Genomic DNA, 27,243 nt, shown 5'->3' on the forward strand with positions numbered 1-27,243 from the left:
CCTGCCTCTGCCTCCCCAGTGCTGAAATAAAAGGTGTCTTCTGCTACACCAGGCTGCTGTGATGATGCTGAATACATGATGTGGAAATAGGCATCCTCTTCATATCAGCTGAGTCCTACAGCTCACTTATAAAGTGAGCTACCATAAGATGAGCATGAATGTTTACTAATAATGGAAGTGCCCTATCTCGTTACTGATAACAGTAGTGCCCATCCCTTTACTGATAATAGCAGTGCCCCATCCCTTTACTGATAATAGCAGTGCCCTGTTCCTTTACTGATAATAGCAGTGCCCTCACCCTGACTCTTATACTAGTGATCTGTCAGTTCCAGGGCTTCACAAAAACTGAGGAAGCACTATACCAATGAACTATAGCATCAGCCATCTTTTTACTTTTATTTTGAAACAAGGTGTCACTAAGCTATGCATGTGGGCCTTGAGCTTGAGATGATCCTGCCTCCCAGGCAACTGGGATTCATAGGCCTGAACCACCAGGTCCTTCAGAGTTGTGGTATTTAGGACAGCAAGATGGCTCCTCAGGTTAAGGCGCTGGCTGCCAAACCTCTCAACTCAAGTGCAACCCCAAGTCCCACCTGGTGCAAGAGGAGAACTGAATCCTGACTTCCACATGTGTGCCCTGACTCACTTCTTATCTTCGATAAGTAAATAAAAGGAAGAGAAAAAAAGTAGTCATATTCTAAACCTCACCAAGCTAATGTTTTCACTCGTCAGTTTGGGGATATTATAGGATAGTTTTAACAATTTAATGCCCTGGGAGGTAACACCAAGTACAGAGCCCATGTCAGTCTGGAATAAATTTATTACAAGCATTTTAAATTCAAAGAAGTAGAAAAGGCAGCCTGAATCACATTTGAATCTACCAGTCAATGAGGAGTCAGCAAACTTGGACTGGTTGAACAACAGAAAGTGAGAGGGCAGATACGGGCCAGGTCATAAGTAGATGTTTCCTAGAATATTACAGAACCAAAGGATGAGGAAAGCTCTGGGGGAAACTGATGACATTCTGAGTATGTCTGCAATGTGAGCTCCAGATCAGGCTGACCTAGTGTGTAATTTTATCCTGGAAACAGCAGCACTCAATTCAGTCCTTGACTCTAATTCTACACTTAGAGTATTAGCTTTGCTTCTTGTGCTAAAATGCCTAATGAGTTTACTTAAGATAACATCCCAGTGAGACCTTTCTTGGCGTTGTGGTTCAGAGGTCTACTGACCCATTTCTCTCACCAATTATTCTCTGATAAGAAAGCCCATAGAACAATGTCACGACTCTGACTTTATCTCAGCATTAATTATGAATAGAATATGCCTCATGTGGCCACTATACTTTAAACCTTCAGCTCCTTTATTTATTTCCACAAAATGTATTTAGTATAGTGATTCTGGACCCTGGACAGTAATTAATATATGAGGGGCCTTTAGAGATACTGGTATCATAAAGACTTAGTCTCTGGATGTCTAATCAGAACCTGTGCAAAAGAATTTAAAAGAAACCATCTTTTGGTGCCTTCCCAGACAGCTAATGGGTACCACAGACAAAATGTAGATGAATTTCTAAATGGTCTTATTAAGTAAAAGATGCGGAGCCAAATATAGGAGTGAAAGCCTTGGAGAGATGAGGGAAATAGGGAAAGCCACCAGCCAACTTCACCTCACCAACTCTGCAGCTTCCAAACTTGAGTTACTTCCTGTCTACTCCGATTTATATGCCTTTTCTGCTCTGTTCTCTCATTGGCTCTTAGCCTAACTACATCACTTCCTCTTCCTACACAGTTCTGTCACTGTCTGTCTGTCTGTATAGACCTCCAGGTCTCTATGGTTGGTACTGGGATTGAAGGCATGTGTCACCACGCTTGGTTGTGTTCCCTAGTGTGACCTTGAACACACAGCGATCCTGCCTGCTAAGGGATTAAGGGTGTGTGCTGCCTGACTTCTTTGTTTACTTAAAATGGCTTGCTAGTCCCTCTGATCTCCAGGAAAGCTTTATTTATTAAGACACAAATAAAATATCACCACAACACCAGTACATCTATAGGGTGTTAAAACAGCTAGCATTTAGCTTTGCAACAAAAGAAATATGGGTTATACCTTGCCCCACTGTTTTAATATGTTAAACATTTATTATGTTTTTCCCTACATAAATTAACTTTAAAACATACTGTGTCTTCATTGATAAAGAACTTTCTCCTTTCTTTCTTTCTTTCTTTCTTTCTTTCTTTCTTTCTTTCTTTCTTTCTTTCTTTCTTTCTTTCTTTCTCTCTCTCTCTCTCTCTCTCTCTCTCTCTCCCTCCCTCCCTCCCTCCCTCCCTCCCTCCCTTCCTTCCTTTCTTTCTTTCTTTTCTAGACAGGGTTTCTCTGTGTAGTTTTGGTGCCTGTCCTGGATCTCGCTCTGTAGACCAGGCTGGCCTCAAACTCACAAAGATCTGCCTGGCTCTGCCTTCCAAGTGTTGGGATTAAAGGTGTGTGCCACCACCGCTGGCTGGAAGAGAACTTAAATGTGATAATACATTTCTGGTATTTGTTTGGTAGTTGTGTGTGTGTGTGTGTGTGTGTGTGTGTGTATGTGTGTGTGTGTGTGTGTGTGTGTGTGTGTTGCTTGTTTTGCCACTTGCGTTTGTTATGGATTACTGGGAAAGTGATAAATCATTTCTCTGATCTTTAGCTCAGACTCTGACCCACAGCTTGTTGCTGAGCATCCTCACTTGCACGGGAGAATTATTGTAGGATTTTTGTGCTCACATGTACAGCAAAAACAGGAGGTCATAGAATAGACCGGTCATAGAGCGAAAACATGAGAGAAGTAGTTCTGAATACCCTATAGGCTGCTTCACAGCAAAGCCTGACAGAAAGGAGGGCCTCGGATGGAGAGCTAAGTGACAGAAGGTACAAGGTGGCACTGAGGGCTATCTTTAGAAGGGTGGCAAGAAGCCTGGGCACCAAAGACCAGATAGTTGCTAGATACCCCAGGTGGTCTAGACAGAGTGCTGTTAATTTTATGTAGTTGTGAAGACCATTGTAAGAAGTGTTAGATGTGTCTAGAACATCAAATTTTACTCTGTGTACCTCCAGTGCTTTTCTACTTAGTCTGTATTCGTTTGCACATCCACGTGTTACCTCTTCCTGGCTCTTTTTACACTCTCTAAATTCCATTTTGTAATTTTGTCTCTCCTCCTGTTACATCTTCTCTCTCTGCTTACTTGATTGTGGAGAAAAATTGAGGCTAACAATGGATTAAAAACATGTTTTTTTCTTCTGTAGTGGTTGAATACTTAGCACAGCCAGTGAGCAGCTTTTTTTGTTTTGCTTTTAATGTCATGAGGACCCAGACAGGCCGCAACAAAGAGCAGTAATCAACAGCATGCAACATCTTCAGTCTGTCTGGTTCCAGCTGTAAACCGGGATGTTTGTGCTGACCTCATGGGAGAAGGCTGGCTGCATAGCGAATCTGGCCAACTCTAACCTAAACCAAATGAGTTTGTATACAGTGTGGCAGCCGCACACCAGCACACCAGATGATAGCCTTGCTCAGAAAGAGACGGTCCTGGGCAGTGGTGACCTCTTGTCTTCCAAAGCAGCAGGGTGCTTTGATCACATACACACACACACACACACACACACACACACACACACACACACACACACCCTCTTATAGTTCCGTTAGCTTCTCATCTTCTAGCTGTTAGGAAAGCAGTGAGTCTGGGTTACTTGGTCAGCCAAGTCCAGTTTTCTGATTCTTGGACACACAGTGTTTCTAAATGATATTTTCTCATCTGCTTAAATTGGTCAATGTGGTATTTTCAGTGCAAGTCACTTATCTTTCTGTCTCTGCCCCTTTTAACAAATTTCAGCCAGCCCCTCCCACAAGGTCAGTTCCTAATATACCACTTCTGTATTGTCGTGCGAGGAAATCCTGCCACTAGTGCATAATTGTCTCTGCCGTGGTCTTCCGAAAGCTCCCAGTGAATTTCAAAACTGTATGTTCTTTCTCATCAAGCCTCCTTGAAGAAGTGGCCACCGATTTCAACAGCTTCATATATGTTGTTGCAGTTTCTATCAGAATCTCATTAATGGGCTTAAAAGTTCATTTCTTTGGCTACGTGTTCTACTATGGCTGCTGTGTTTTCTGCATCTCATGTTGAAAGATAAATAGCAGATACAAGATTAGGAATCCTTAATAGAAATCATTTTTTAAATAATTGTGTTTAAAAATGGCAAGACAGATCCTTACTACAAAGGTTTTTTTTTTTTGGGTGGGGGGGGGTGTTGCTGACTGTTTTCAGCTTTTGATTTTTCTTTTCTACTTTGAATCTTTTTAATCCTCATCATTACAAATCAAGGAGAAAAATCGTTAAGTTGTGTTGGGAAATGACATGACATGAGAAGACAGCTTTGGGCCCCTTGTATCCCTTCATTCACTCCACAATTACCTGTTTTTGTTGTTTTCATATACATGGTACAGGGTGCTTCAAATCACCTTGCTTTACATATAAAGTTTTGGGTTTTTTTAAAGTTGATATGCCATACCTCTGAGCAAATGCTTCACTTGAACCAGACACTCTGGGGAGCTTTAGCTAGAATGTTCTGGAATCACCAGCTTTCACTTACCATCCCATGTAGATAAAATGACGCCTTCATAGGAAATCCCATTGTCCACATAAACAAACGGGCTCTTGCCCAGGTCTTTGTCTGTGTTCTGTTTATTAGTATGACTGATTCCATGGCCTTGGATGTTTTCAGAACTGTTTCTCTCCCCCTTATTTAGTGAGCTGGGAATTCACATCAGTAGGATTTTAGAGGTAAAAGTAGTGAACAGCATACACAAGAGTATCAATGAGCCAGGCAGTGGTGGCACGCGCCTTTAATCCCAGGACTCGGGAGGCAGAGCCAGGCAGATCTCTGTGAGTTCGAGGCCAGCCTGGGCTACAGAGTGAGTTCCAGGAAAGGTGCAGGGCTACACAGAGAAACCCTGTTTTGAAAAACCCAAAAAAGAGAGAGAGAGAGAGAGAGAGAGAGAGAGAGAGAGAGAGAGAGAGAGAGAGAGAGAGAGAGTATAAATGAGTCTCCTATGTTGAGGAAAAGGGGAATAAGATGCTCAGAGGACATCCTTCCTGGTTCCACTCATGCAGTGGTAACAAAGCAAACCCTCCTTCTATACTGTGATTGCGGATGTGGTCACCTTGTCATGTGGGGGAGGGGAGACAGTGGCTGAAAGAGGACAAGAAGGGGGTGGCTTCAGTTTGTAAAAGTTCATTAAGCTGTCCAGTGATGACATATACTTTCCAACAAAATGCTTAACCTAACAGTTAAAATTGAGGAGAAAAATAAATGGCTGCTTTGGTAAAACAGGACTTGTGAGAGGGGCCAACATAAGAAGGGCATGGAGGCAAGCCGTCATGAAAACCATAGGTCTGTCTGTGGTGAGCACCACATTTCAGAGCTCAGGGAAACAGTGCTTCTCGGAGGCTGTGATTAGCAGAACATTTCACAGTTTCTTGTTGACCATGCTTGCTATGGTATGATGCATGGGCATTCAACACACCCATGCTCCCGACAGGGCACAAGGTATAGGGATATATGAGGAACCAGACTCATCCAGCCAGACCCTGAGTATAGGATGCAGGTTTGCAAACTGACCCTTTTACATGACCTGTCTGTTGCCTGTCTTAATTGGCATGATTCTTCTTTCAGAAAACCACGAAAATGTCATTCTCCTTAAGGCACAGACTATTCACATCTCTTGTTTCATGTTTCAGTGGATTCAGGGAAGAGTGTTCTGAGAATTGAACATCCTCTAAGGTGCTTTACGAGAGCCCCTGGCCTTGCTGAAGGCTTGGATAAGAGCACCGGGAACTCTTGCCAGGGTTCCTCTGGACTCGGGGGCTACAGTGCCATCATTTCTGGGTGGGTAGGCTCATTCACTTCCCTTGGCTGCCAGTCTTGTCATTTGATAGGACTCTCATCTGCATGTCAATGAGGCTTGAAGCCCATGGAAAGAATTAAACCGGCCTGAGATGTTTATGAAACTTTTCAGCAAATGCAATTGGAAGGAAAGTCGCCCTGACTGAGCTGATTGTCTTGGAGCAGCTTGACAGTGAAGTAATCACACTAATATTAAGTGACTCGAGTTATATGATATTTTCAATGATCAGCCTGATAGGAGTTTAAACATGAGGGAAAAAAAAAACTAATCAAAAACAGTAAATGAAATAACCCCTTTAGAGCACATCAAGCGGCCTTTTATTTATTTTATACTTTTTATTTGCATTAAAGCACAGTGCACATTCAGGCTCCTCCCTATAGGAGCCCTGCTTCTGATTGCATTTTTAAACCAACAATATTAATCTCCAGTTATACTTCTGTCCCTTGAGGAGTAATTAAAGAAAACATGTTTGTTTTTCTAGGCCTCGTTCCTAAACCTGCAAGTGCCAAGATATAAATTCTAGCTTTATGTTCCAAAAGAATGTTTAGGCTTTGAGATCATATAATCTTTAAGTAGAAAGCAGTTCATGTGTGAGAGATCGCGTGTGTTCTTTGTTCAAGAGCTTAGCTTCATTTTACAGGCCTTTCTAGAGAGGTAAGCAGATTCCATGCGAAAACTTCCCTTTGTCGTCCACAGGTTATGTAAACAAAGATTTAAAAACCCAAACTGAAATTTAAAACATTGCTTCAAGGATCTAAACAAGAAGTTAAGGCCCCTCAGAAATGTGTTTCCTTTTCTTTGTGTAAATATCTTTCACATAAAAGATGACTCTCCCACCCAAGAAAAAACGTCTAAGATAGCTTTATACACAAATTCTTCTAGACTGAAATATAGTCATAGACAATCCTTTGTTATTTTCCTCTTGAGTTATGCTGAAGCAACTTTCTTAATATTGGTATGCAATGAGACACCAGCTTATGGTGCTATAACATTATAAACTCAGTGTATGAGGCAAAGATTATGTCTAGTCAAAATGACCCTTGAAAGCCTGTTAAATTGCCCATAAAATCCACCTTCACATAAACTCAAAGCTTCCAGGTTTTCCTGTAAAATTGGAAAAATCGCTGCCGTTAGTATCTGATGAGGTAGGACTATACTGTAGTGAGAAATACATTTCTTTAAATGCCAAGAAAGCCCCCAGCATGGGAACAACCCCATACCACGAAATAAATAGGAATCAAACAGGGAGATAAACAGTTATCTTGCTGTTTGTCGTCCAGGTTCATTACTAGACTCTGAGGGGGATGATAAATAGACCGTCCTGTGTTCCATCACTGGCCTTTCTTTCCTTCCTCGACAAGGTTATTTCAAGTTAAATGCATACACGCGGTGACACCATTGCACGTGTGAAGCCCTGGGGGACGTTCCTACCAGTGAACATCTCAGGGAATACTTTGTTGAATCCAGGGCTTAAAAACAAGGAAACAATGCTTACAATGGAAGAAGTGGGGGCCTGCACCCCAGCTCTCATGCTGCTGCTGCATGCCTTTGGTTATGGTATAGAAGAGGACTTTGAAGGTCGATACCACTGATGCAGGTTAAGATACATGTAGATGGTGCTTCACACTATCCTGAGGTATCCCTCGGCGGCCATGTGTGTTGCAAGAATGGCGGGCATTCCTTTGTGCCTTCCGTGAGATGTCCCCACAGTCCAGTTGGTGGCTGTTTGAGGAAGCTTAGGAGGCATGGCCTTTCTGGAGGAAGTCTATCAGTCAGCGATAGACTCAGAGACAGCAGGCTTTGGGGTTTAGAAGACTCAGGAGTTCGCTCTCTCTGCCTCCTGTTTGTGGTTGTGAGAGGTGAGTCCTCTGCCCTCAGCTCCCCGCTCCAGTCACCCTGCCTGCCTGCCTGCTGCCACCCATCTCTGCCATGATGCTGATGGGCCCTCATGCCTCTGGAAACATAGGCCAGAAATAAACCTTTCCTCCTGTAAGTTGACATGCTATTGGGTTTTGTCACAGCAATAGAAATGTAACTATGATGTTTTGTAAAGTTGTATGCTGAATGTTAAAGTGATTCTTTTTTTTTATCAGACTGAGGGAAGTGGGAACACTTTACTTATATTATTCAATGCACACACACACACATGTACACAAGCATTTGTTCATACACACAGACACATAAGCATACTTTCTTTTTTTCTTTTCTTTTTGGTTCTTTTGAGACAGGGTTTCTCTGTGCAGTTTTGGTGCCTGTCCTGGGGCTTGCTCTGTAGACTAGGCTGGCCTTGAACTCACAGAGATCCTCCCTGCTCTGCCTCCTGAGTGCTGGGATTAAAAGGCGTGCACTACCACCGCCCGACCACAAGCATACTTTCTAAGGGTTTTTCTGCTTTGAATGCTTACAGGACTATGGGCACTTTTTTTTTTTTTTCCTTGATTCTAAGGCCAGTATCTCCCTAACTATCTGGTTGGGGTGATATGCTGTTCAACTGACCTTGAGGTCACCCTCAGATATTTTTTTTCTTAATCACAAACAAGTACATGCACACCACATGTCCTCGTGACATTTGGAGCTGGACCGTGGTTCCTGCTCTGCAAAATAAGGGGAGCCTCAGGCCTGAGCCGGTGGAGTACCCTTCTAACTGCCCATTCTTTCTACCCTTCCTCTCTAGCAGTCTGATCTTCCACCTCTCTCCAATGCCTGACCTCCCTCACTGTAAGCCATCACGGCACTCTCTCACTGGGCTCTTAGACTTCAGAGTAAACCCCAAATCCTTTGTTACATGGGGACCCTGCAGACTCACATATCAGCTTTCCTCTCTCACGTTTCCCCAGACCCTCCCTCTGACTTGGGTCCTTCTGGCTCTGCTGAACTGACTCTCACCTCAGGACGTTGGCCCTTACAGTGCCCTCTGCCTGGAAACTTGTTCTTGCCCTGTATTTTTACATAGACTGTTCTTGAGCGTTAATTGGATCTCTTTTAAGAGTGCCTCTTTGGACTGACCTTATTTAAAAGGACACTTCTCCCCTTGTCCTCCAATACTTAAAGGTAACAGAGTAAAATGGAACTAGGCGTAAGTTCATTTCCTTGGCTGCGCTAGGCCACACTTCTAGTGCTTAGTCGCTACACGTGGCCAGTTGCCACTAAATTGGACAGAACAGGGTATTCCATAAAGCAGGAGCTATGTTAAGCTTCACAGAAATGAGTTCCTGGGGACAAGGACTCCATTTGGCTTGCTCTCCGCTGGGAGCCCAATGGCCACATCCAGCATGCTCAGCCGATGCTGTGTAGTGTGAAGTAGTGGGTAAAAGATTTCAGGAGCTCTTACCCTCATAGCCGCCTTCAATCGTTCCGGGTCATTAAGTAGGCTATAACTTCAGGATTAGAGAAATTAAAATTTGCCTTTCAGTATGTAAGGGGAAACTTGGAGAGTATTTAACTGTTGCACAGGAAATCTCTTCTAATGGCATTTTCACCTGGCCTCCTTAGAGCCTCATTCTGGTGACTATGTCTTCCAGATAAACTCTTAACATCACATCTAGGAGAAAGGTACATTTTTCTCTAAGTCTCTGTTTAGCCCTGATACACCATTTTTCTTCCTTATCTCTATAATATATGTATTTTTTTTTGCTGGCGTCCACCAAGGAATACAGGATGCTTTTTCCTGTGAGTTATTAGTGCCATTTTTCTGCATTTGCCTTGAGAAAAAAAATCATACTTCAAAAAATGGCTTATTAATTTTTTGAGTATTTCACACATTGCATTTTGATTACATCTTCTGATTCCCTCCAGATCTACCCCCAGCTCTGCAGCTTCTCTCAACTTCTTAATCACACCTTTTAGAAGTGCCTTTTCCAGGCCATGAGCTTGCAGCATCTGCACCATGGTGAACAACTGGTAGGATCTGCTGCTCCTGCGTGGGGATGGTTGCTGCATGGTGATTGGAAACAGTGCTTGCCCTCGGGCATGCTTCAGAGCTAATACCCTTGAACTTTTGAACTCAGAGAAACTTCTGGGTATGTGTTAGAAGAAATAAGTAATCTAAAGTCAAGAACTGGTGCCTTTCCAGAAACAAAATCAAGTGGATTTCAAACAATAAGTTTGATTTTGGGCTTCTTAATAGTTTCTTATAATTTAATGTTTGAAAGATTATTTGAAGCAACTATAACTTCATGGGAGATTTTAAAAGAACAATTCTTCATGTAAAATTGTTTAGATAAAAAATTAATGAAGGTAGATGTGAAAATTATTTTCAAATAATAGTTTCAAGGATAATAATTTGCAACTTGGTTTTAAGGAAGAGAAATTATTTAAGTCCTAAATAATGCATTCAATCATGCTGTGAAGTCTAAATGCTAGAAATTTATTAGATCTGAATTATCAAAATAATGTTAAGGCACTTAAATTATTGAGCAGGTTTCTTATCCAATACTATATTTCCATGGGAAACATGAGATTTTTAGACCTTGAATAAAATAACTGTAATTTGAAGGTCCATTATGTCTTTCTCCGGAAACCTTGATGGATTGGTGAACACTTCCATTTAATCAGAAATTATAAGGGAAATATAACAGTTATCAGTAACTTGGATTAATTTTCTTTTTAATTGGAAGGGGTAAAGTGTAATTGGCCTATAAAAGCTCATTGATGGGGCTGGGGTGATAGTTCATTCCGTAAAGAACTTGCCATACAAGCCTGAGGACTTGAGTGCAGTCCTCAGCACCTACATAAAATGATGAGTGTGGCTGTGCGATCTGGAATCAAAGCCTCGGGGAGGTGGAGACAGATAGAACTTTGAAGCTCATTGGCTGGCCAGCCTGGACAAATAGATGCACTCTGAGTTTAGTGAGAGACCCTGTCACAACAAAATAAGGTAGAGAGCAATTGAGAAGAACATCTAAGGCATCTAGATACATGCACACATGCCATACACACACACACACACACACACACACACACACACACACACACACACACACACACACACACGCTCAGGCAGGACAGAAAGCTCAATGATAATCAACCTAAGTATCTGCATGATTGAAAAGGAATATTTTATTCCTGAATATGTATTGCTAGCCACAAAGATCACACCTCCAGCTTCTCCAGAGGAGGGCCTTGTGGTGCGAGGATGCCTTTTGTTCTGAACAAGTGGGAGCCCCAAGAACCTGTTGGGTTTTCAAAAGCTTTCAGCAGCCAGGTGTAATATCTGTGCTCGGTGCAGGGTCTTTCCCATGCACGAGTAGGAAAACACTGTTCCACAGAGTACCTGCAACCACTCTCTCCCACGCTTTCCAGTGTTCTCATGTGAGAATTGCACTTGGCTCATTGAAACCAGAATGTTTAGTGACATTTCTGCCGAAAACATCCCCAGACCAGCAGATGATCTGTAAGATGGCGTGCATGTGCGTTGGATGCCCACAGCACTCCGAACTGGACAGAGTGCTTGCAGACAGGTGGGGCCTAAGAGGCTATACTATCTGGTTCCAGAACAGCAAGTGGATAGAGATGTGTGAGCTGAAAATGGCTGGTTCCCACCATCTCTAGCATCCAGGACTACATGTATTATCCCACCAGGCTCTTTCCTTGTGGGTTGTAATTTTTTATCCACCAGTTATTGTACCGATAATTAATGAAAGTCGAATTATATCTCCATTTTTACTTTTAAAAAGGGCATAATTGTCTGAAAAATGCAGAACTATGTGGTTTAGAAGCTTGGCATGTGACAGTGTTCTAACATCTCTTTAGCCTCTGGACATTTGCTAGCTGAAATCAGTAGTTGGAAATGAAGAGAAGGCTTTATTTATTTATTTATTTATTTATTTATTTATTTATTTATTTATTTATTTATTATTTTTGGTGAGGGGAGGCACTATATTCATTTGGCGCTTTAGTTTTATTTTATAATATCTGTAAATATTATAAATATACTCAAGCTAACATGATTATATGTACCACAGATAATCAAGAGAGTAATACAGAAGACCACAGAAAAAATGAAGCCAATGTAACATGGAGCTGTGCTTTTAGAAATAATAGTAAAAATATATAAACAAACAAATAAATAAGCCAAACACCTAACTGGAATTGTCTTGAAAGACCACCTTGCAATTCTAAATGTAAGTCTAAACATAAGTCTTCATGGCCTGAATTTAATAAAATTTATACCTAATCTTTGGGATAAACTTGATGACATTTCTCTATATAAATACCCTTACTGAGTTTGCCTTTACAGTACGTTAATGGCAGAGTCAACTTTGCTTAAAAGACATTTATGTTCTTGGGCTTCATCAACTTGACCTGTCTGTTCTTTGACAGTCAGATCATTTTCTCATGAAGCTTTATCCCACTATCTTCATTTACATATTTCTGTGAATCCTTAGATATTTTCAAAATGGCCTGCTGTGTTTTTTCAGTTATCCAGAATCGCGTTCTCTGGCCTCATGAATTCTGCATCTTTGGCAAGCCTTACATTTTCACTTCCAACCTACTCGCATTTTATTTGTTTTGTACTAAAGAATGGTTTGAATTCTCCTGCATCAGTGAGATTCCAAAGATGTTGATTTACTCCAGCTGAGAAGGCCTCATTTCCTCGTCACTGCTGACCTGGATACACTATTTGCTTGTCAAACTGAGGTGGAGATTAAAATCAACGGATGATACAAATAAAAATAATGGATACAGAGAGACGATCCTATAAGCAGGGATGGATATTTTCATGTTATGATGCCTTTCATGTCCTATTGTGACCTTGAAACTGTGGGAAGGTGAATAACTAAAATTCTCTGTGTAGAGTAATTGTCACCCCCCTCATGAAGAACAGTATCATGTCCTAAAGGTCCCCAGTGTGATTCTTTTTCAGAATATTTGCTCTTCCTGTCCGCTGGGCTTTTCAGAGTAGCTCCTTCATCAGCATCATTTGATCCCCTACCTCTACCTCATTAGTTTCTAGTGACAGCAGAGAGATGTGGGGAGAGAGATCATTTATGCATGCATTAGCAAAATCAAACTTAACCATGTAGAAAACTGGCTAAATAAATGTAATTAAAGAAAAAAATGAATTTGGAAACCTCAGCTAGTAATAATGGCCATTAACACAATCTTGTTAATGTTCTTCTTTTGAGGATTGGACTTATCTAAGAATAAAAAGGAGAAGGTTGTATCTGGGTATTCTGAATTCCCACTGAAAGTCATGATTTCCTAATCATCACTGATCTGAATGATGGAGTCATTTTGTGTATCTAATTAAGACAGAGCCTATAATCCAATGAGAATAGTAACAACAGTAACTCCATCCACTGGGCCCTTGTCCCAACCAGTACTGTGAAGACTTGCCCTGTGTTATCTCTTTTAATCCTCAGGATGCTCTCAGCACTGTATCCTCACAGTACTCCAAGTTCCTGTTTGTTAGAGGAGGACACTGAGTCTCTGTCTCTTAAATGCTTGGGAAGGATGAGTGATGGAGTAGAAATCTCACAAGAATAGGGGATAAATATGGGTGCTGTTGCCGACTGAGGCACAAAGAGACTAACACTACAAGGTTGTCAGTGTGGCTCAACACACAGGGTACACGGGGGACCTAGGAGTCTTGAGGCTTTTGGTGACAGCAATTAAGTGGGAAGAATGATGACGAAGAGCCACGTTTCCACTCTCTGAAACTCCAAGCATCTTAGAGGAGCTGCAGTACTGACTTCCCGAGCGCCGTGGTGGGGTAGAAAAGAAAATTGAAGGCTTATCGGTCTAAATGGAATGCTCAAAGTCAGGGAACTCGAAGGAATGTATAATAGTTACCAAGTTCAGAATCAGATTAACCCAGGGAGGAGAGAGCTGGGAAAATATCTACATTTCACTAGATAACAGGGGTGGAAGGAGCCAAGAACTCAGTTGGGGTTTGACGAAATGAACTGGAGCATCCAGTGAGCCTGAACTGCACATGAACCACACCCAGTGGCCTTGGCAATGTCCCCTTCCAAGATGATACGGTGCTAACAAACCCACACAAACGGGTTAAAACAGGAAGCAGCATGTGTTCGAGCTTGCTTCACCTTAGGAGACAGAGTTCTGTAAGGTGTCAATAATTATCACACTCTGAATACACCTAATCCTGCCACTGAAAAGACTGAGAAGGCTTTGAGCCCCAGACAACAGATGTAGCCAAGGAAGAAAGATTCTATGGTTTTAAAGCATCAAACCGAGATGCTAAGTAGCATGGATGCTCTTATTTCTCTCTCGGACTTGGTTGCATTTAATGCCAATCATGCAGGTAGTCTCATCTGCATATTGTCCTGCCACTCCCACTAGCCGCCATTTCTCCAAGGAAGGGCTCTGGGTTTGGAAATGGCAGAGATTCTCTTCCTAAGGCCTGGTGTGGGTGAGTGCAACCGACAAGGGATCCGGTTGAGCTGGGCTATCTGCCCCAAACTTGTCTTCGGGGGGTTACATCTTTAAGGGAAAATGGGTAATGAACTTGAACCAAACATACATGTTTAATCTGAGAATCCAATAAGATTTACATATCAAGGAGAAAGAGAAAAATACAGTATTCCTGTTGCCAGGCATGCCTAGAGGTGTGTCTCCTAGGTGATTTTGGATCCAGTCAAAATTGACACTCAAAATTAATCATCACAGTCACCAGAAGCACTCAGAGGCTGAGTTTATGCTCAAAGACAATATTTGTAATTCCAGTCCTTAGCAAAGAGCCCAAGAGGAACGTACCCATCATAAGCAGAAAGTCCTTCTGCTGTTACGAACATGGTCTTGAGGAGGTAGCACTGTCGAAAAGTAGCAGTCCTCTAGGACTCTTCTATTGGTGAAATTATTAAGGCCACTCCACGTAGTTAAAAGGAGATTTATTTAATGGCGTAACTTACAAATGAAGGGATAGGTAGGTTGAGGGTTCTGGGAAAGATGCAGCGTAGTCCAGCAGTGTTCTCTGGAGAGCTCTGTTGGTCCACCTCTGGCGTCTGGGTTTCCAGCAGCAAGAGAGCACCGCACGTCCCGATCTCGGGTCTTCAGGCCCTCCCTTGGCCCCGCCTTGTGGGCATGACAGTTACCAAAGCCTCAGTGGGGGTTGGAACTTCCAGACCGAAGCTGGAATGGCTGCCCACTACACTCTTCAACATTCATATTACGTTCTGAGTTTGGATTGACTTCCAGGATCATCTCATATTTTTCTCCGTGGGTGTGTAAGCATGCAGTGTGAGAATACATTCACACATGAATATGAGTTGGGTATGTGAACGTCTGCACACACTTGCGTCTGTTTATGCTGTAATGTCTCTGAGAAACTCCCATTAGAAATCTAAGAAACAAAGCAGGCAGGAATGAGCAAGTCTTCCAGTCTGCACACAGTTTTCCACGGGTCTTCTGTGTTTAGATTCTGAAGGTAGTCTGATAGATTGGTTTAGAAAGATTCAGGAGTAAAAACTACTCCACCCAGTCTACTTCCTAGTTCACCAAGGCTTGCAATCTCGGGGGTCCGGAGCCCCCATTGCCACCCCTCAACCTCCTGAACCCCAACCAGTACCAAGTGTTGATGGAAGAAGGTGAGCTCATGAGAGCGATGCCTTCTATGGGAAGCTCCTCCCCTCCAGGCCTCTTGCGTTCCGATGTGTCTGACCCAGATTGTGCCTACGAAGCTCTCCTGTCTCGGACTCTTAACTTCCCACTTCTGGGGTCCTCCCAGTTAGAGATGTTTTCGTCATGGTCTAATTCTCAAATTTTCTCATCTTTCCCTGCTACCATGTTTCCATCCACTGGTTATTGAATCCAGTAGATCTAGAAGTCAACAATTTCTATCCCTACTCAAGGCCTTGCCGACCTGCTGCTCTTGGAGCCACACAAATCTGACTCAGTCCTGAACCAAGTGAAACTGATCGCGTCACTCAACCTTATTGAAGCTAATACCTCGTAGGGTTATTGTAAGGATTACGGAGATAATGTATGTGAAGGATCTGTATCGTTGCCAGGCTTAATAAATCTTAGCTCCTTCTCCCACCAGAGTGGCCTGGAGCTCTTATCCACATTTTCCCAGCACTTAGCACAGTAATATAATTAGCAACATTAGTGTATCTAAAAGGCAATTACCATTTAATTGCTCTGGCCCCATCCAGACTGAAGTTATTCTCCATTCACTTCTAATTTGGGGTTAGGCGGTTTAGTCCTGTCCCGGCTCGTCACACAATCACAGTCTTCCAGAGAATTAAAAGTAACTTCAGGCAGCCACTGGTTACAAGGTCAAAGATTCTGAATCTGTTTGGAGTGGCCTCCTCCTTTAGTGAACAATCCTGCAAAGGTAGCCCAGTTTTGCTCAGGAGCATCTTTCTCCTCTGTGTGCCCCATGCCTACTTTCATCAAAATGGATCAGCATCTCCATATGGACTTAGATTTAGAATCCCGTTTCAGGTGCGCCATCCTCAGAAGACGTTTATTTACACCACACACTCAGTTTACAGGAGTGAATGCCCTTCCCTCAGCCTGTGAAGTCTGTCTTAGCACCACTGTGAGGACACAGTGACCACATGAAGGCAGCATGCTGCATTGTACCTCCTCCCAACCCAACGTCACAGAAATGAACAGCAGTCTCCAGTTAAGAGCCCGGGATTTTTTTTTTTAAACTTTCAGACAAAATCTTAAGAATATCACATGTGCCTTTGAGGAAGCCTAGATTGCCCTAAGCCACACGGAAAGCATTTGCATCTGAACTGCTCTCCATGTAATTGTGAGCTGAAGTAAAAATCTAAGTAACTTTTAGCAGTTTGAGATTTGGAACATAGCCTGGGCCATATAAATTCCCCTTTAGTTCCCTTTCTGTTACATCTGATGCCAAAATAAATGGAAGCCATAGAGAACCTTTGAACTCCTTGGTTCTCAAGTGACCTCAGTGAAGTTGGATTGGCAGAACCAGTATTTGGTTTTCAAAGGAATATTTTTTTTCATTCCCCCTTAAAGTAACCACAGTTACCTTCCTTGGTAGAGGATGGAGTGTTGCCTCTGGGCACTTTTGCTCCAGGAAGTACCCATGCTTTTGAGAAAGGGCTTTCTTCTAAAGAAACCCATTGGTTGTAGTCCTTGGAGATCGTTTGCGTGGCATCCAGGTTTCTCAGGACCTGGCATTCCAACTCAGTCAACTCCATGTTGCCCTTTTCCTTTTCCCTGACCAAACCAGAGAAAGCAAGTGGCCTGGAGTTTAATGCCACCTCCTCTGCCAGTTAGGGCAAGTTGGCATAGCTTTTTTAGGCTTCAGATTTCTTGTCTCTGTCTGGGAATTAAAACTAATACCTCCCACGTGGATGTCTCTCTTCTCTAAGTACTTTTAATAAGTTACATTTGTGTATGTGTGTGTGTGTGTGTGTGTGTGTGTGTGTGTGTTTCATTTTACCTCTTCCCAACCTATATCACCTAATCAGCAGCCTCTAGTTAAGAGGAGCCCCAAGGTTCTTTGAAACTTCCAGTGTGGAGATCTTTTGTGGTGAGCATGGGGAAGTCGAAAGGAGAGCTTGCTGGGGTTGAGTTTTTCCTTCCACAGTGTGGGTTCTGGGGCTTGAACTCAGGTCATCAGGCTTAGCAGCACATGCCTTTACCCACTAAACCATCTTGCCTGCCCTTTCCAAGTATTTTGTTCTTATAGAAGCCGTTGCAAAGGTTGAAAGAGTTTGAAGAACCTTGCAACACTGCATGAAAGCATTGGGGTAATTCTTATGGGAACTTACAAGTCAGGGCAAGGAACTAGTCACAGATGCAAATTAGGATTCTAGTGGCAATTGAAACACAGGTCATCCTTGCCACACCATTTAAAGACTTAAGCTACATTCTCTCTATGACCTGGAGCTTTACTGAAGATCGACCTGAACAGTGATAAACTAGAATGGAAAATTTGGATGGAAATTTTTGATTTGATGAATTTATTATGATGGAATTTGATGAAAGTATTTGCTGGAAATCTCTGAATGGTGAAACATTCACACTGGAACGTAGGATAATTTTCTATGGGCATGGAAAGGAAGAAAGCATGCTTGGGAAAACGATCTTCCTAAAGGTTAGTATGGGGAAAAGGAGTCCATAAGCTACTTGGCAAGATTAATATGAGTTTTTTTAGATACCTCAAAATCTTTAAGAGCCTTCTTTTAAAAAAAATCTTTTCTTTGCTAATTTCATACATATCTTGATTATATTTATCCTCCCTCTTCCAGGTGTTCCCCTGATCCAACATCCTTCTTTTCTTATTGAACTCCATATTCCTTTTTCTCTACTTATGATAATTTTTGCTATCCAAAATACTCCTGGATGTGAGGCTTTTCACTAGAGTATGGTCGCCCTATCATTACATCTATACTTAAACACTCCCACTGTGGGGGCTCATGATTGTTGGATCTGGCCTTTTTATTCTTAATTTCAAGTAAGGCATCCTAAACTGGTGTACAAAATGCATGGAGTTCCTTATGAGGTTTGGAGGTATAAACATTCATACCTAGTAATATTGAAAGAGAAAGAAAAATACTAACTGCCATTCAAATATCTGTGTTACTTGTATACATCAGACTCTCCCCCAAAGAAGTACATTTATAGGCTCTATCTATTGGATGGAACAATTGCAAATCAATAAAGAGATGCAAATAATAGTCAGCAGAAGATCTCCAGTTTGCCAGTGTTTGTAGAGAAGCCATGAGAACCAGTCACACCAAGCTGTTAGCTTTTCACTGCTAGACGAAAAGAACTGAGAACACAACTTAAATAGAGGAAATTTTTACTTTACTTTACAGATTTGGAGTCAGAGACTCAACCCCCAATATGTCCATTCAACTATGAACTCATCAATGGGTCATCCCTTGATGATGTCTGTGAATGTGTGTGTGTGTGTGTGTGTGTGTGTGTGTGTGTATACACATGTGTGCATGGATGCAGGTGCACATACAAATGTGTGTTCATACATGTAGACACCAGAGGCCAACCTCAAGAGACATCCTTGAGGAGCCGTCTACCTTGTTTTTTAGATAGAGTCTGTCGCTCGGGTCAGGAGCTTGCTGATTAGGCTAGGCTGGCTGGACAGGGAGCCCCAGGGACCCAGTGTGGGGACTCTGAGCTTGTACCACCATGCCCAGCTTTTTCTGTGGGTACTAGAGAGCAAACTCAGGTCTTCATGCTTGTGTGGCAAGCACTTGACCAACTCAACCATCTTCCCAGTCTCTCCTGGATACCTCTTAGCACCAGAGTCTAGGGACAAAGTCTTCAACACAGGGGTCACTGTGGGGAGGGGCTTCATACTCAAACCATAGCACTGGATTTACATCATTTCATTTGGTAGCTCTGAACAATTTGCTCTCTCATCTTCTATTTTCTCATTACTGAAATGAGAATGATATTAAGGATTAAATCATATTAAGTTTGCAAAGCAAGAGAGTATACTCTGTTTAAGTTGGTGGTAAGTTAATTTTATACCTTTATAATAATGCATAAGCATCATGGTTGTTATTACTTATATTGCTATCATTGTTAGAAACAAGGTGGATGCTTATACCTGACAATGACTGAGGTTTCTAAGGAAAGAAAATTTACTGTAAACACTAAGTTCTCTATTATTTTAGCAATCAATTAAGGAAAATGGAGTTAATAGGAAAGTGTCAGCTCCCAGCCTCTTTCCCATTTTCATGGATTATGGGGCCCAGACACTGTCATAAACTTCTTATCATATACACACTAGGCATTTCCCATACCTTTGAGGAAAAGACTGGGAGATGACAAACACTGGCTTTATCATTAGGTAGATGAGGTATCAGCTAATTCCCTACCTTTGTAATCTGTAATTTCTGTTTGACCAACGCTATACTAAAAAAGTTGAAAGGAGCTTTTCCTTGAAAAAAAAAAACACTAGATTTGTGATATCTTCTAGTTTTATATCATTGTATTTGATTATATTCATTATATTATATTTATATATATGAATATATACACATATGTATGTATATATCCTAGCTAACTGTAAGCTCTCATCAAGAAGCCACTGAACACAGAGTTTAGAAGAAATGAAGTCAGGTGCTCAAGCCTGTACCAGCCAGTTGCAATGTACCACTTGATCAGGCAGTGGCACATGTTTTGACAGTACGGGGTGGGATGATTGATGACAGGACCCACAAACAATTTCAGTACAGGGAAAGTACAGCTGTACACTCAGCATGACAGCTTGGCTCAAGGAGGGATCCCATCACATCTGTCTCAGTTTGTGCAATCACTCTGTCATGCACTCACAATGACAAAACCACCTAACAGCATTTCTCAGAACGTATCTCCTCCGGTAAATGATACATGAACGTAGTGACCTAGTTGAGAAACAAGAATTCACCCAACATGTGCATTAATGGCAGGTAGATATGTATGTATGTGTGTCATGTTCTTGCCCTTGCTTAATGCTCTCCCTCCACCTCTAGGGGAGAAATCATTCCACACCTTGTGCTCTAGGAGAGAGAGTTGCACTAATCACTGCCCCGTTGTTAACAAATTGGGAGGATTGATTGTGGGCATAAATCCCATGTTTATTTGCCTTCCTTCTTCTCCCTCGATCGCTTCTCCCTGCTTTCTTTCCATCTGCTGTCTTCCCCAACATTTCCTCCATCTTCTCTTGTATCCCCAGAGCTCATCACAACAGGTGACGTTCTGAAAAGATGCACAAATGGTCGAGAAGTTAAACCACCACATGTTCTTGTGTAATCTCTCTCTCCCCCATGGTCTTACTCCCATTCGTAATTTGTCACTTTGATATTTTGAAATCTGCCTTGTTCATTCTTTAGACTTTTTGCCATGCATCAAGTGTGATGAGTTCAACCTCTGGCTACCTTTCCTTCACTGTCAACAATTTAATCTCTTCTTTATGGTTGGTGGACACTGATCATACCTAGAAAGGAATGACATATTTAGGTATGGCAACACTATAAATACATTTCTGGGAATTTTTAATTACACGGTGCCGCCTGTGCCTTTCTCGTCACTGTTAAAAGTCCCTGGAGAGGATAAAACAGACCTCTCTTGGGAAGCAGGTCTATTTTCAACAGCTGGTCACTGAAGCAAGCAGAATTCTGCCACGGACTACGCCGAAACAGTGACAGTGTACCAAGGAAGGATTTTGTCAACCTAGCGGGGACAGAAAACGCTCAGCTGGTGTCAGTGAAGACCTCGTACAGAGTTCTGAAAGCCTGATGAACGAAGTTGCAGAGAAGATATTTGGAGTCACGGTTCAGCATCTGCCATGAAGCCCTCTGCAGACGCGCTTGAGATCATCTCCTGTGCCGTTCTCATCCTCGTGAGCTTCGTCGGAAACGCATGTTTATTTTATTCCACAAGCAAGTGCATCACGGGGGGCCTGCAGACATCCTTTCTTCTCATTATCAGCCTTGTGTTTGTCCACCTTATTAAAAACCTGGTGGTGAACATCCTCAAGATCGTTTACTCTTCTGGTATCTTGCTGGATTCAGTTGGCTGCAAAGTTCTGCACTTCACTGCGGCCCTGACAACTTCCCTGGCCATCTGGTTCATGTTACACTTTGCGCTGCTCTACCTCCGGAAGCTTTACCAAATCGTCTACCCCTTGAGCGGGGCTGCAAGCCTGAGCCAACAAAAGTACTCCTTGAAGGGGATTTCTGCACTTTGGGTGGCTGGTGTGGCGGTGTATATCCCAGTGTTGATATATACTAGAAAACCAGAACACCAGAATCCTGTAAATGATACAGGCTCTTTGTCTACTAACAGAATTTACGTGGATTGCTTGACCGGCTTTGGAAACGAGCAGGTAGAGCTTTACTATGGGAAAATATTTTTAGTTTTGATCGATATTCTTCCTTTAGCTGTCTTAGTCTTTGTCTGTTTCTGGATGGCTTTCCTTCTTTTAGAGAAGAAAAAGATGACATATGGTGACATCTGGATTGGAGACGATGATTCAGAAACCGAGGTCCTTCGAGGGGCCAAATTCAGTATCTTGTTAATGTTACTGATCACTCCGCTCTGGATTTCTCACTTTATCTTGGTCTATTTCTTGAAGGACTTGGCAGTGTATGCATTTATTCCAGCTGTTCTCACAGCCCTCTCCTCCGGCTTCTCCGCTCTGAGTCCTTTCCTGCTTATGTTGGTTAATTACAAAGTGAAGTTGGTGTCCTTCTGTGGTGTCAAACAGGAAAAGTCCGCACCACAGCCTGCAGATGTCATTCTCTCCCCATATGCTTAATGACTGAGTGAACAGACTGAAGTGAAGCTCTGAAGGGGTCCTGTCACCGGAGGGCATGGCTGCAGTTTTCAAAGCCCTCAGCAGCAGCTTCCGAAAAGATGGCTGGAAAATTGGCTGCTCTAGAAATTCATTTCTGAGAGCAACTTTACAAGTAGAAATAAGAACACTAAGTTGTTTATAAACTGAAGAAAAACAGCCATCATGACATTTATTATTTAGGATAGTTGTTCTCAATCTTCCTAATACTGTGACTCTTTAATATAGTTCCTCAGGTTGTGGTGACCTCCAACCATAAAATTATTTTCCTGCTACTTAGTAACTATAATTTTGCTACTGTTATGAATCATGATATAAACATCTTATATGCAGGATATCTGATATGTCACCCTTATGGGGGTCTTGATCCACAGGTTGAGAACTGTTGGTTTAGGATGCCACTGTTTTTTAATGTAGAGTTTCTAAAGAAAGTCAATGATCATCATTCTGTAATGGAACTCAGCATGGGCATCATGTTAAGTATTTACTCTGTGCAATGTGTTGTATTTAAAAAAGCAATGTTGTTGAAACCAAGGTCAACACTTCCTAGGCAAATTCCTCAAGATGCCCATAAGAAAGCTGTGTGTTACACTGTCTTTTCCCTGAAAGGCCTCTCAAATGTTGGAAGTACATTAGGTAGGTGTGTGATGCTCAGTGTTCGCCATTTCAACCATAGTATCTAATGTAGGCTGGGAGCAGATTTTATTCATTACCCTGCCCTAGGTCTTTAGTAAAATACAGCTAGATAAAAAGTATTGAATTAAAGTATTAATATCTGCTTGGTCATAATCTCTGAGTATGTATGATATACATATATTTGGTTGCTCTTTACATATAACTCATTCTCCTTGTTTAATCATATAAACACATACAACTACATTTTTTTTCTTCAGAAAAGTAAGGACATTGAGTTTATAGATAATTAATTTCTTTCTACTTTTAGTCATTAAGTGGATGTCTTCACAAATGACAAGAAATTATTAAAATCCTCGTAATTATTTGCTTCCTAGATTTGGATTCAATTTTAAAAGCACATTATAATTCTAACTAAGATTACACGACCAGGTTTTTATTTATTTATTTATTGTGGTTAGTCGCTTGTAGCTGCTTAAACTCTTAGGTCACAGTAAATAATTATTTTAAATATCTATGCATAAATTTGTGTACAAAGCAGTACATTTAAATCTAATTCTTAATAATTCCTTTTTTCACTTTCAGTAGCAATCTATCTAGGGATTATTCTGCTGTTCTAGTGAATGGATCTCTGGAAACTGAGATTCTTGCTCTAAAAAGACTGTCAAAATTATAAATCTGGGTATCATTTACAGAAGAGACAATATCTTAGTTGCTAGGAAGTTTTTCAGAGAAAGTAAGTTTTAAGGAAACCAAAACCACAATTCTGCAATGTCTGTGAACCATTGTGTGTCCCTTATTTGACACAGATTTAAAAAAAAAAAAAAAAAAAAAAAAAAAAAAAAAGACTTAGGACCTTCTGAGACTTCCGGGTGGTCTTCATGGGAAATGCTTAGTTGAGTCCACTGAGGCAGTTTAATCAGAGGGCACCAGGCATGGATCCTGTATAATGAAGTTAACATCTGGAGAGATGGAGGATGTGGGGAAGAGGTCGCCATCTTTTAATTAAAAGCAGATGTAGCCAAAGCTAGGAATCACCATTGATCGTAAGTAGTGGTTCTCAAAGGCGGTTCTGGGACCAGGAGAAACAGTCTGACCTGGGAACTTGTTAGAAATGCCGATTCTGGGACCTCACCTCAGACCTCTTGAATCAGAAAGTCTGGGTTGAATACAGCAACGTTTTAATGAACCTTCTGGGTGATTTTCATGTGTGGCACAGCTTGAGAACCACTAGCCTAGAGTTGCTCCAAAGTTTAATCCTCACCAATGATCATAATAAAGCCAAGATAACTGACTCAAGATGCCGTCTTCAATGCTCCTTGTGTGTGTTGCTGCCCCGTCTGCTTCCTTCTAAAACAGCAATCAGGACTGCCATCTGTGTCCCATACGCTGTCAACAAAAAATGCCAAGCAAATAAATCCACCGGAGAAATTGTCATTTTTGCAAAATTAGGGAGAAAGCACGAACCTTCAGGTGTGCAAACAATTGGAAACTTGGATTTGGATCATTTCCTGTTATATCTAAAGATCCAGTTTCCAGATCATTCCACAGTTGTGTCCAGAAACCAGTGCAAAACCTAGCTGGCTTAGTCCCAGCTCAACTCCCCAGTGCTAGCAATGCCTCTTTTTTTTTTTTTTTTTCTTCACAGATATTTTCATCTAGATGTGGCCTCATTAGATCATAATTCTCTCCTTGTGGAATTGATAAGTTTAAGCTATGATGGAGAATCTTGTGCTTACTGGATGAGCCATAGTTCTCTCTTTCAAATTATTTTCATCTTAACACTCTCGTTCCCTCCTTTTCTCCCCTGAAAAGTTATATACTCCCATCAAATTCCTGCTAGAATCTGAACAGCATGGGTGAGGGTGAGGGAGAGTTAGCAGACACTGTCAAGGTAACATGTACTGGTGGGGAAAAGTGGGTCAGGACTGTTGGATTTGGTATTTGGTATTTCCCGACTTCATCTCTGACTACAGGGCATCTTTTACTGAGGCCAACACAGGATTCTAATCTCTTCTTTCATGGCTCCCACCATACTTCAAGCTGATCAGTTCCTTGCCAGGCTTGCTTTGGTCATATAAAGCACCCTATTCCGTTCTAGCCCATTCAGCAAGTCATTAAACACCAAGCCCTTTCTGAACCTGGCACCTCAGAAACCCCCTCTAAGACATGCTCTGGAATTCAAATGTTCCTAACCTCCCAGTCATTAAATTATTGAAAGAGAGAAGAAGGTTGTGTTCATTTGTTTTTCTTATCTGAGTAGATATTCCCTTACTTCTGCTCCATAGAGAAGAGTTGCTCAGCCATGAGCTAACTTACCTTCCTTATTCTGTCTTGATTCATCCCAATGTATATGGTATCCTTCATAAGAAATTACACCAGGAACTGAGCACAACATGCTTTTCTTTTGCTGTGAGTCTATGTGTATTTTTTTTTATTTTTACCTTTTCTGGTGCAGCTGCTGTGAATGTGGATTCTTTTCATCTTTTTAAAGGTATTTCAAATATAACAGTCATCTTGAATCACATATACGACACAATACATATCTGAAAGAATGTACATATGTATAGTTCCCCTAAGGTTAAAACTAAGATCTTTCCCATCACTAATACTATAGTGTAAGTTAGCTGAGTCTTAGTACTTGGTTTCAGAAATCACAAATTAATGCCCAAATCATTAGAAACAATTTTAAACTGATAAATCAGGAGTTAAAACTGTTAAAAAAAAAAAAGACAAAGATTTATCACAGAAATCCTAATTCTACTACTATAATACTGTCTTTATTGCTTTTCAATAAGACGTAATATGGAATAGACATGCATTGGAAAACTAATAGATCTTAGTTATGTGATAAAATAACAATTCATTGGTAATGGGAAACAATTATTTCCAGGTCACTTCATTAGCAAATGCACCAGTGTCTCCAATGTGAACTTTTATAACACTTAATGTTAGACCTAAGTTTGAATTTTGTTCTATAGGTTAAGCAATTCATGTCATTAATAAAACACATATTTTTGTGCGCCATGAATTTTCTAATATCACCCATTGTAAAAAAAAAATGAGTATCATAAACCTTACTTTTTTTCTTAAAGATGAAGTAAACTATTAAAGCAGCAAACTGATGATAGAATATGGTATCTTATACACTGGTGTAAGGTGTGCTCATCAGAGATTCCTGTACTTCTCTGTGACTATGATGGTCATGTCTGGCTTTCCACTTAGGCTCTATAGGAAAGATGAGTAACTTGCTTAGTTTTAGGTTCCTGAACACTCAGAGCAATACAATCCAGGGATGGAACTATGTTATGGAATTGTGACTGGGATGGCTCAAAGCATACCCATGTTTCAGGGCAACCCAGCGCAATTAAGGACCTGGTAGAATATGACTTGTGTCAGCCGCCCTTCTCTCCTCTTCATGATGTGTAACCTTGGCCATGATGTTCCTGAGTTTTGCCACCTATAAAATTGGCAGTGCATAAGTGCAAATTATAATTTACGATGTCTCCTTTCCTCACACAACTATCAAAAATAAAGTCACACTAAACATATTGAAGGTGATTTGGAAGCAGAAAGTGTTTGAAGCAGATGTGGGGCTGCTTTACTATTGCAGTTTTGGCAAGAACTTAACAGGGGGTGTACTTGGCTTAAAATCCATATTTTTGGCTGTGTGTCTATGAGACATTACAAGGCCTTTCCAAATCTATGCTTCTTTATTTCCATAATGGAAATTATGAAGATGTTTGTAGAGCCTTTATAAGACAAAGTGAATAGAGAATATATGTAAAAACACTTCACCCCTATAGGCTCAGGAGACGGCTCATCAGGTAAGAAGGCTTATTTCACAAGTGTGACCCTCAGGACCCACGTAAAATGGTGAGTGTTATGGTGCAAGCCTCTAAACCCAGTGCTATGGAGAATGGAGATAGAAGGCTCCCTGGGTTTTGCTGCTTGCCAGCCTATCTCCTATCTCAGTGAGAGACCATGGCCCAGGGGAGTAAAGTGGCGAGTGATTGATTGATCATGACACCTAATGTCTTCCTCTAGCCTCTGTATACATGCACAAGAGCACAGCTTGCACCCTTAACACGTGTGTGTGTGTGTGTGTGTGTGTGTGTGTGTGTGTGTGTGTGTGTGCAGACACATGCCACACTCACATGCATTCCCACAAACACACACATGACCTAACCCAGTCTGAGATCCCGGTAGGATAGTTTTCTTCCCGTATTTTTCTGAGTAGGGCACAGTATGATTTCCCCCACAGCACCCTTACTCTCTATTACATAGATGTCTTTTGTTTGCTATCAAAATGCTCAACTCTAGTTTCCCAAACATGCCAGAAAAATGATATTCTAGAAATACACTGGATCTGGAGATATCCCATGGCCACTCCTGTCTATCACCCAGAGCTGGTCTTCATCCT

The 27,243-nt window shown here is 41.5% G+C and overlaps 2 protein-coding genes across 5 annotated transcripts in view; both read left to right on the forward strand.

Moving 5' to 3' along the window:
* Sncaip (synuclein alpha interacting protein) overlaps positions 1–27,243 on the forward strand; it is a 138,419-nt gene that overhangs the window by 36,797 nt on the left and 74,379 nt on the right. The gene's annotated exons all lie outside the window — the stretch shown is intronic.
* LOC121823923 (uncharacterized) lies at positions 19,883–25,556 on the forward strand. The gene has a single exon (XM_076555244.1). It carries the CDS (start codon positions 21,180–21,182, stop codon positions 22,149–22,151), a length of 972 nt encoding a protein of 323 aa, XP_076411359.1. The 5' UTR covers positions 19,883–21,179; the 3' UTR covers positions 22,152–25,556.

This window comes from Peromyscus maniculatus, chromosome 19, assembly GCF_049852395.1.
Source record: "Peromyscus maniculatus bairdii isolate BWxNUB_F1_BW_parent chromosome 19, HU_Pman_BW_mat_3.1, whole genome shotgun sequence".
In the NCBI taxonomy this organism is placed as follows: Eukaryota; Metazoa; Chordata; class Mammalia; order Rodentia; family Cricetidae; genus Peromyscus; species Peromyscus maniculatus.

Excerpts from the sequence above, each read along its gene's own strand:
- LOC121823923 (XM_076555244.1), top strand. The coding sequence starts at position 21,180 with ATGAAGCCCTCTGCAGACGCGCTTGAGATCATCTCCTGTGCCGTTCTC.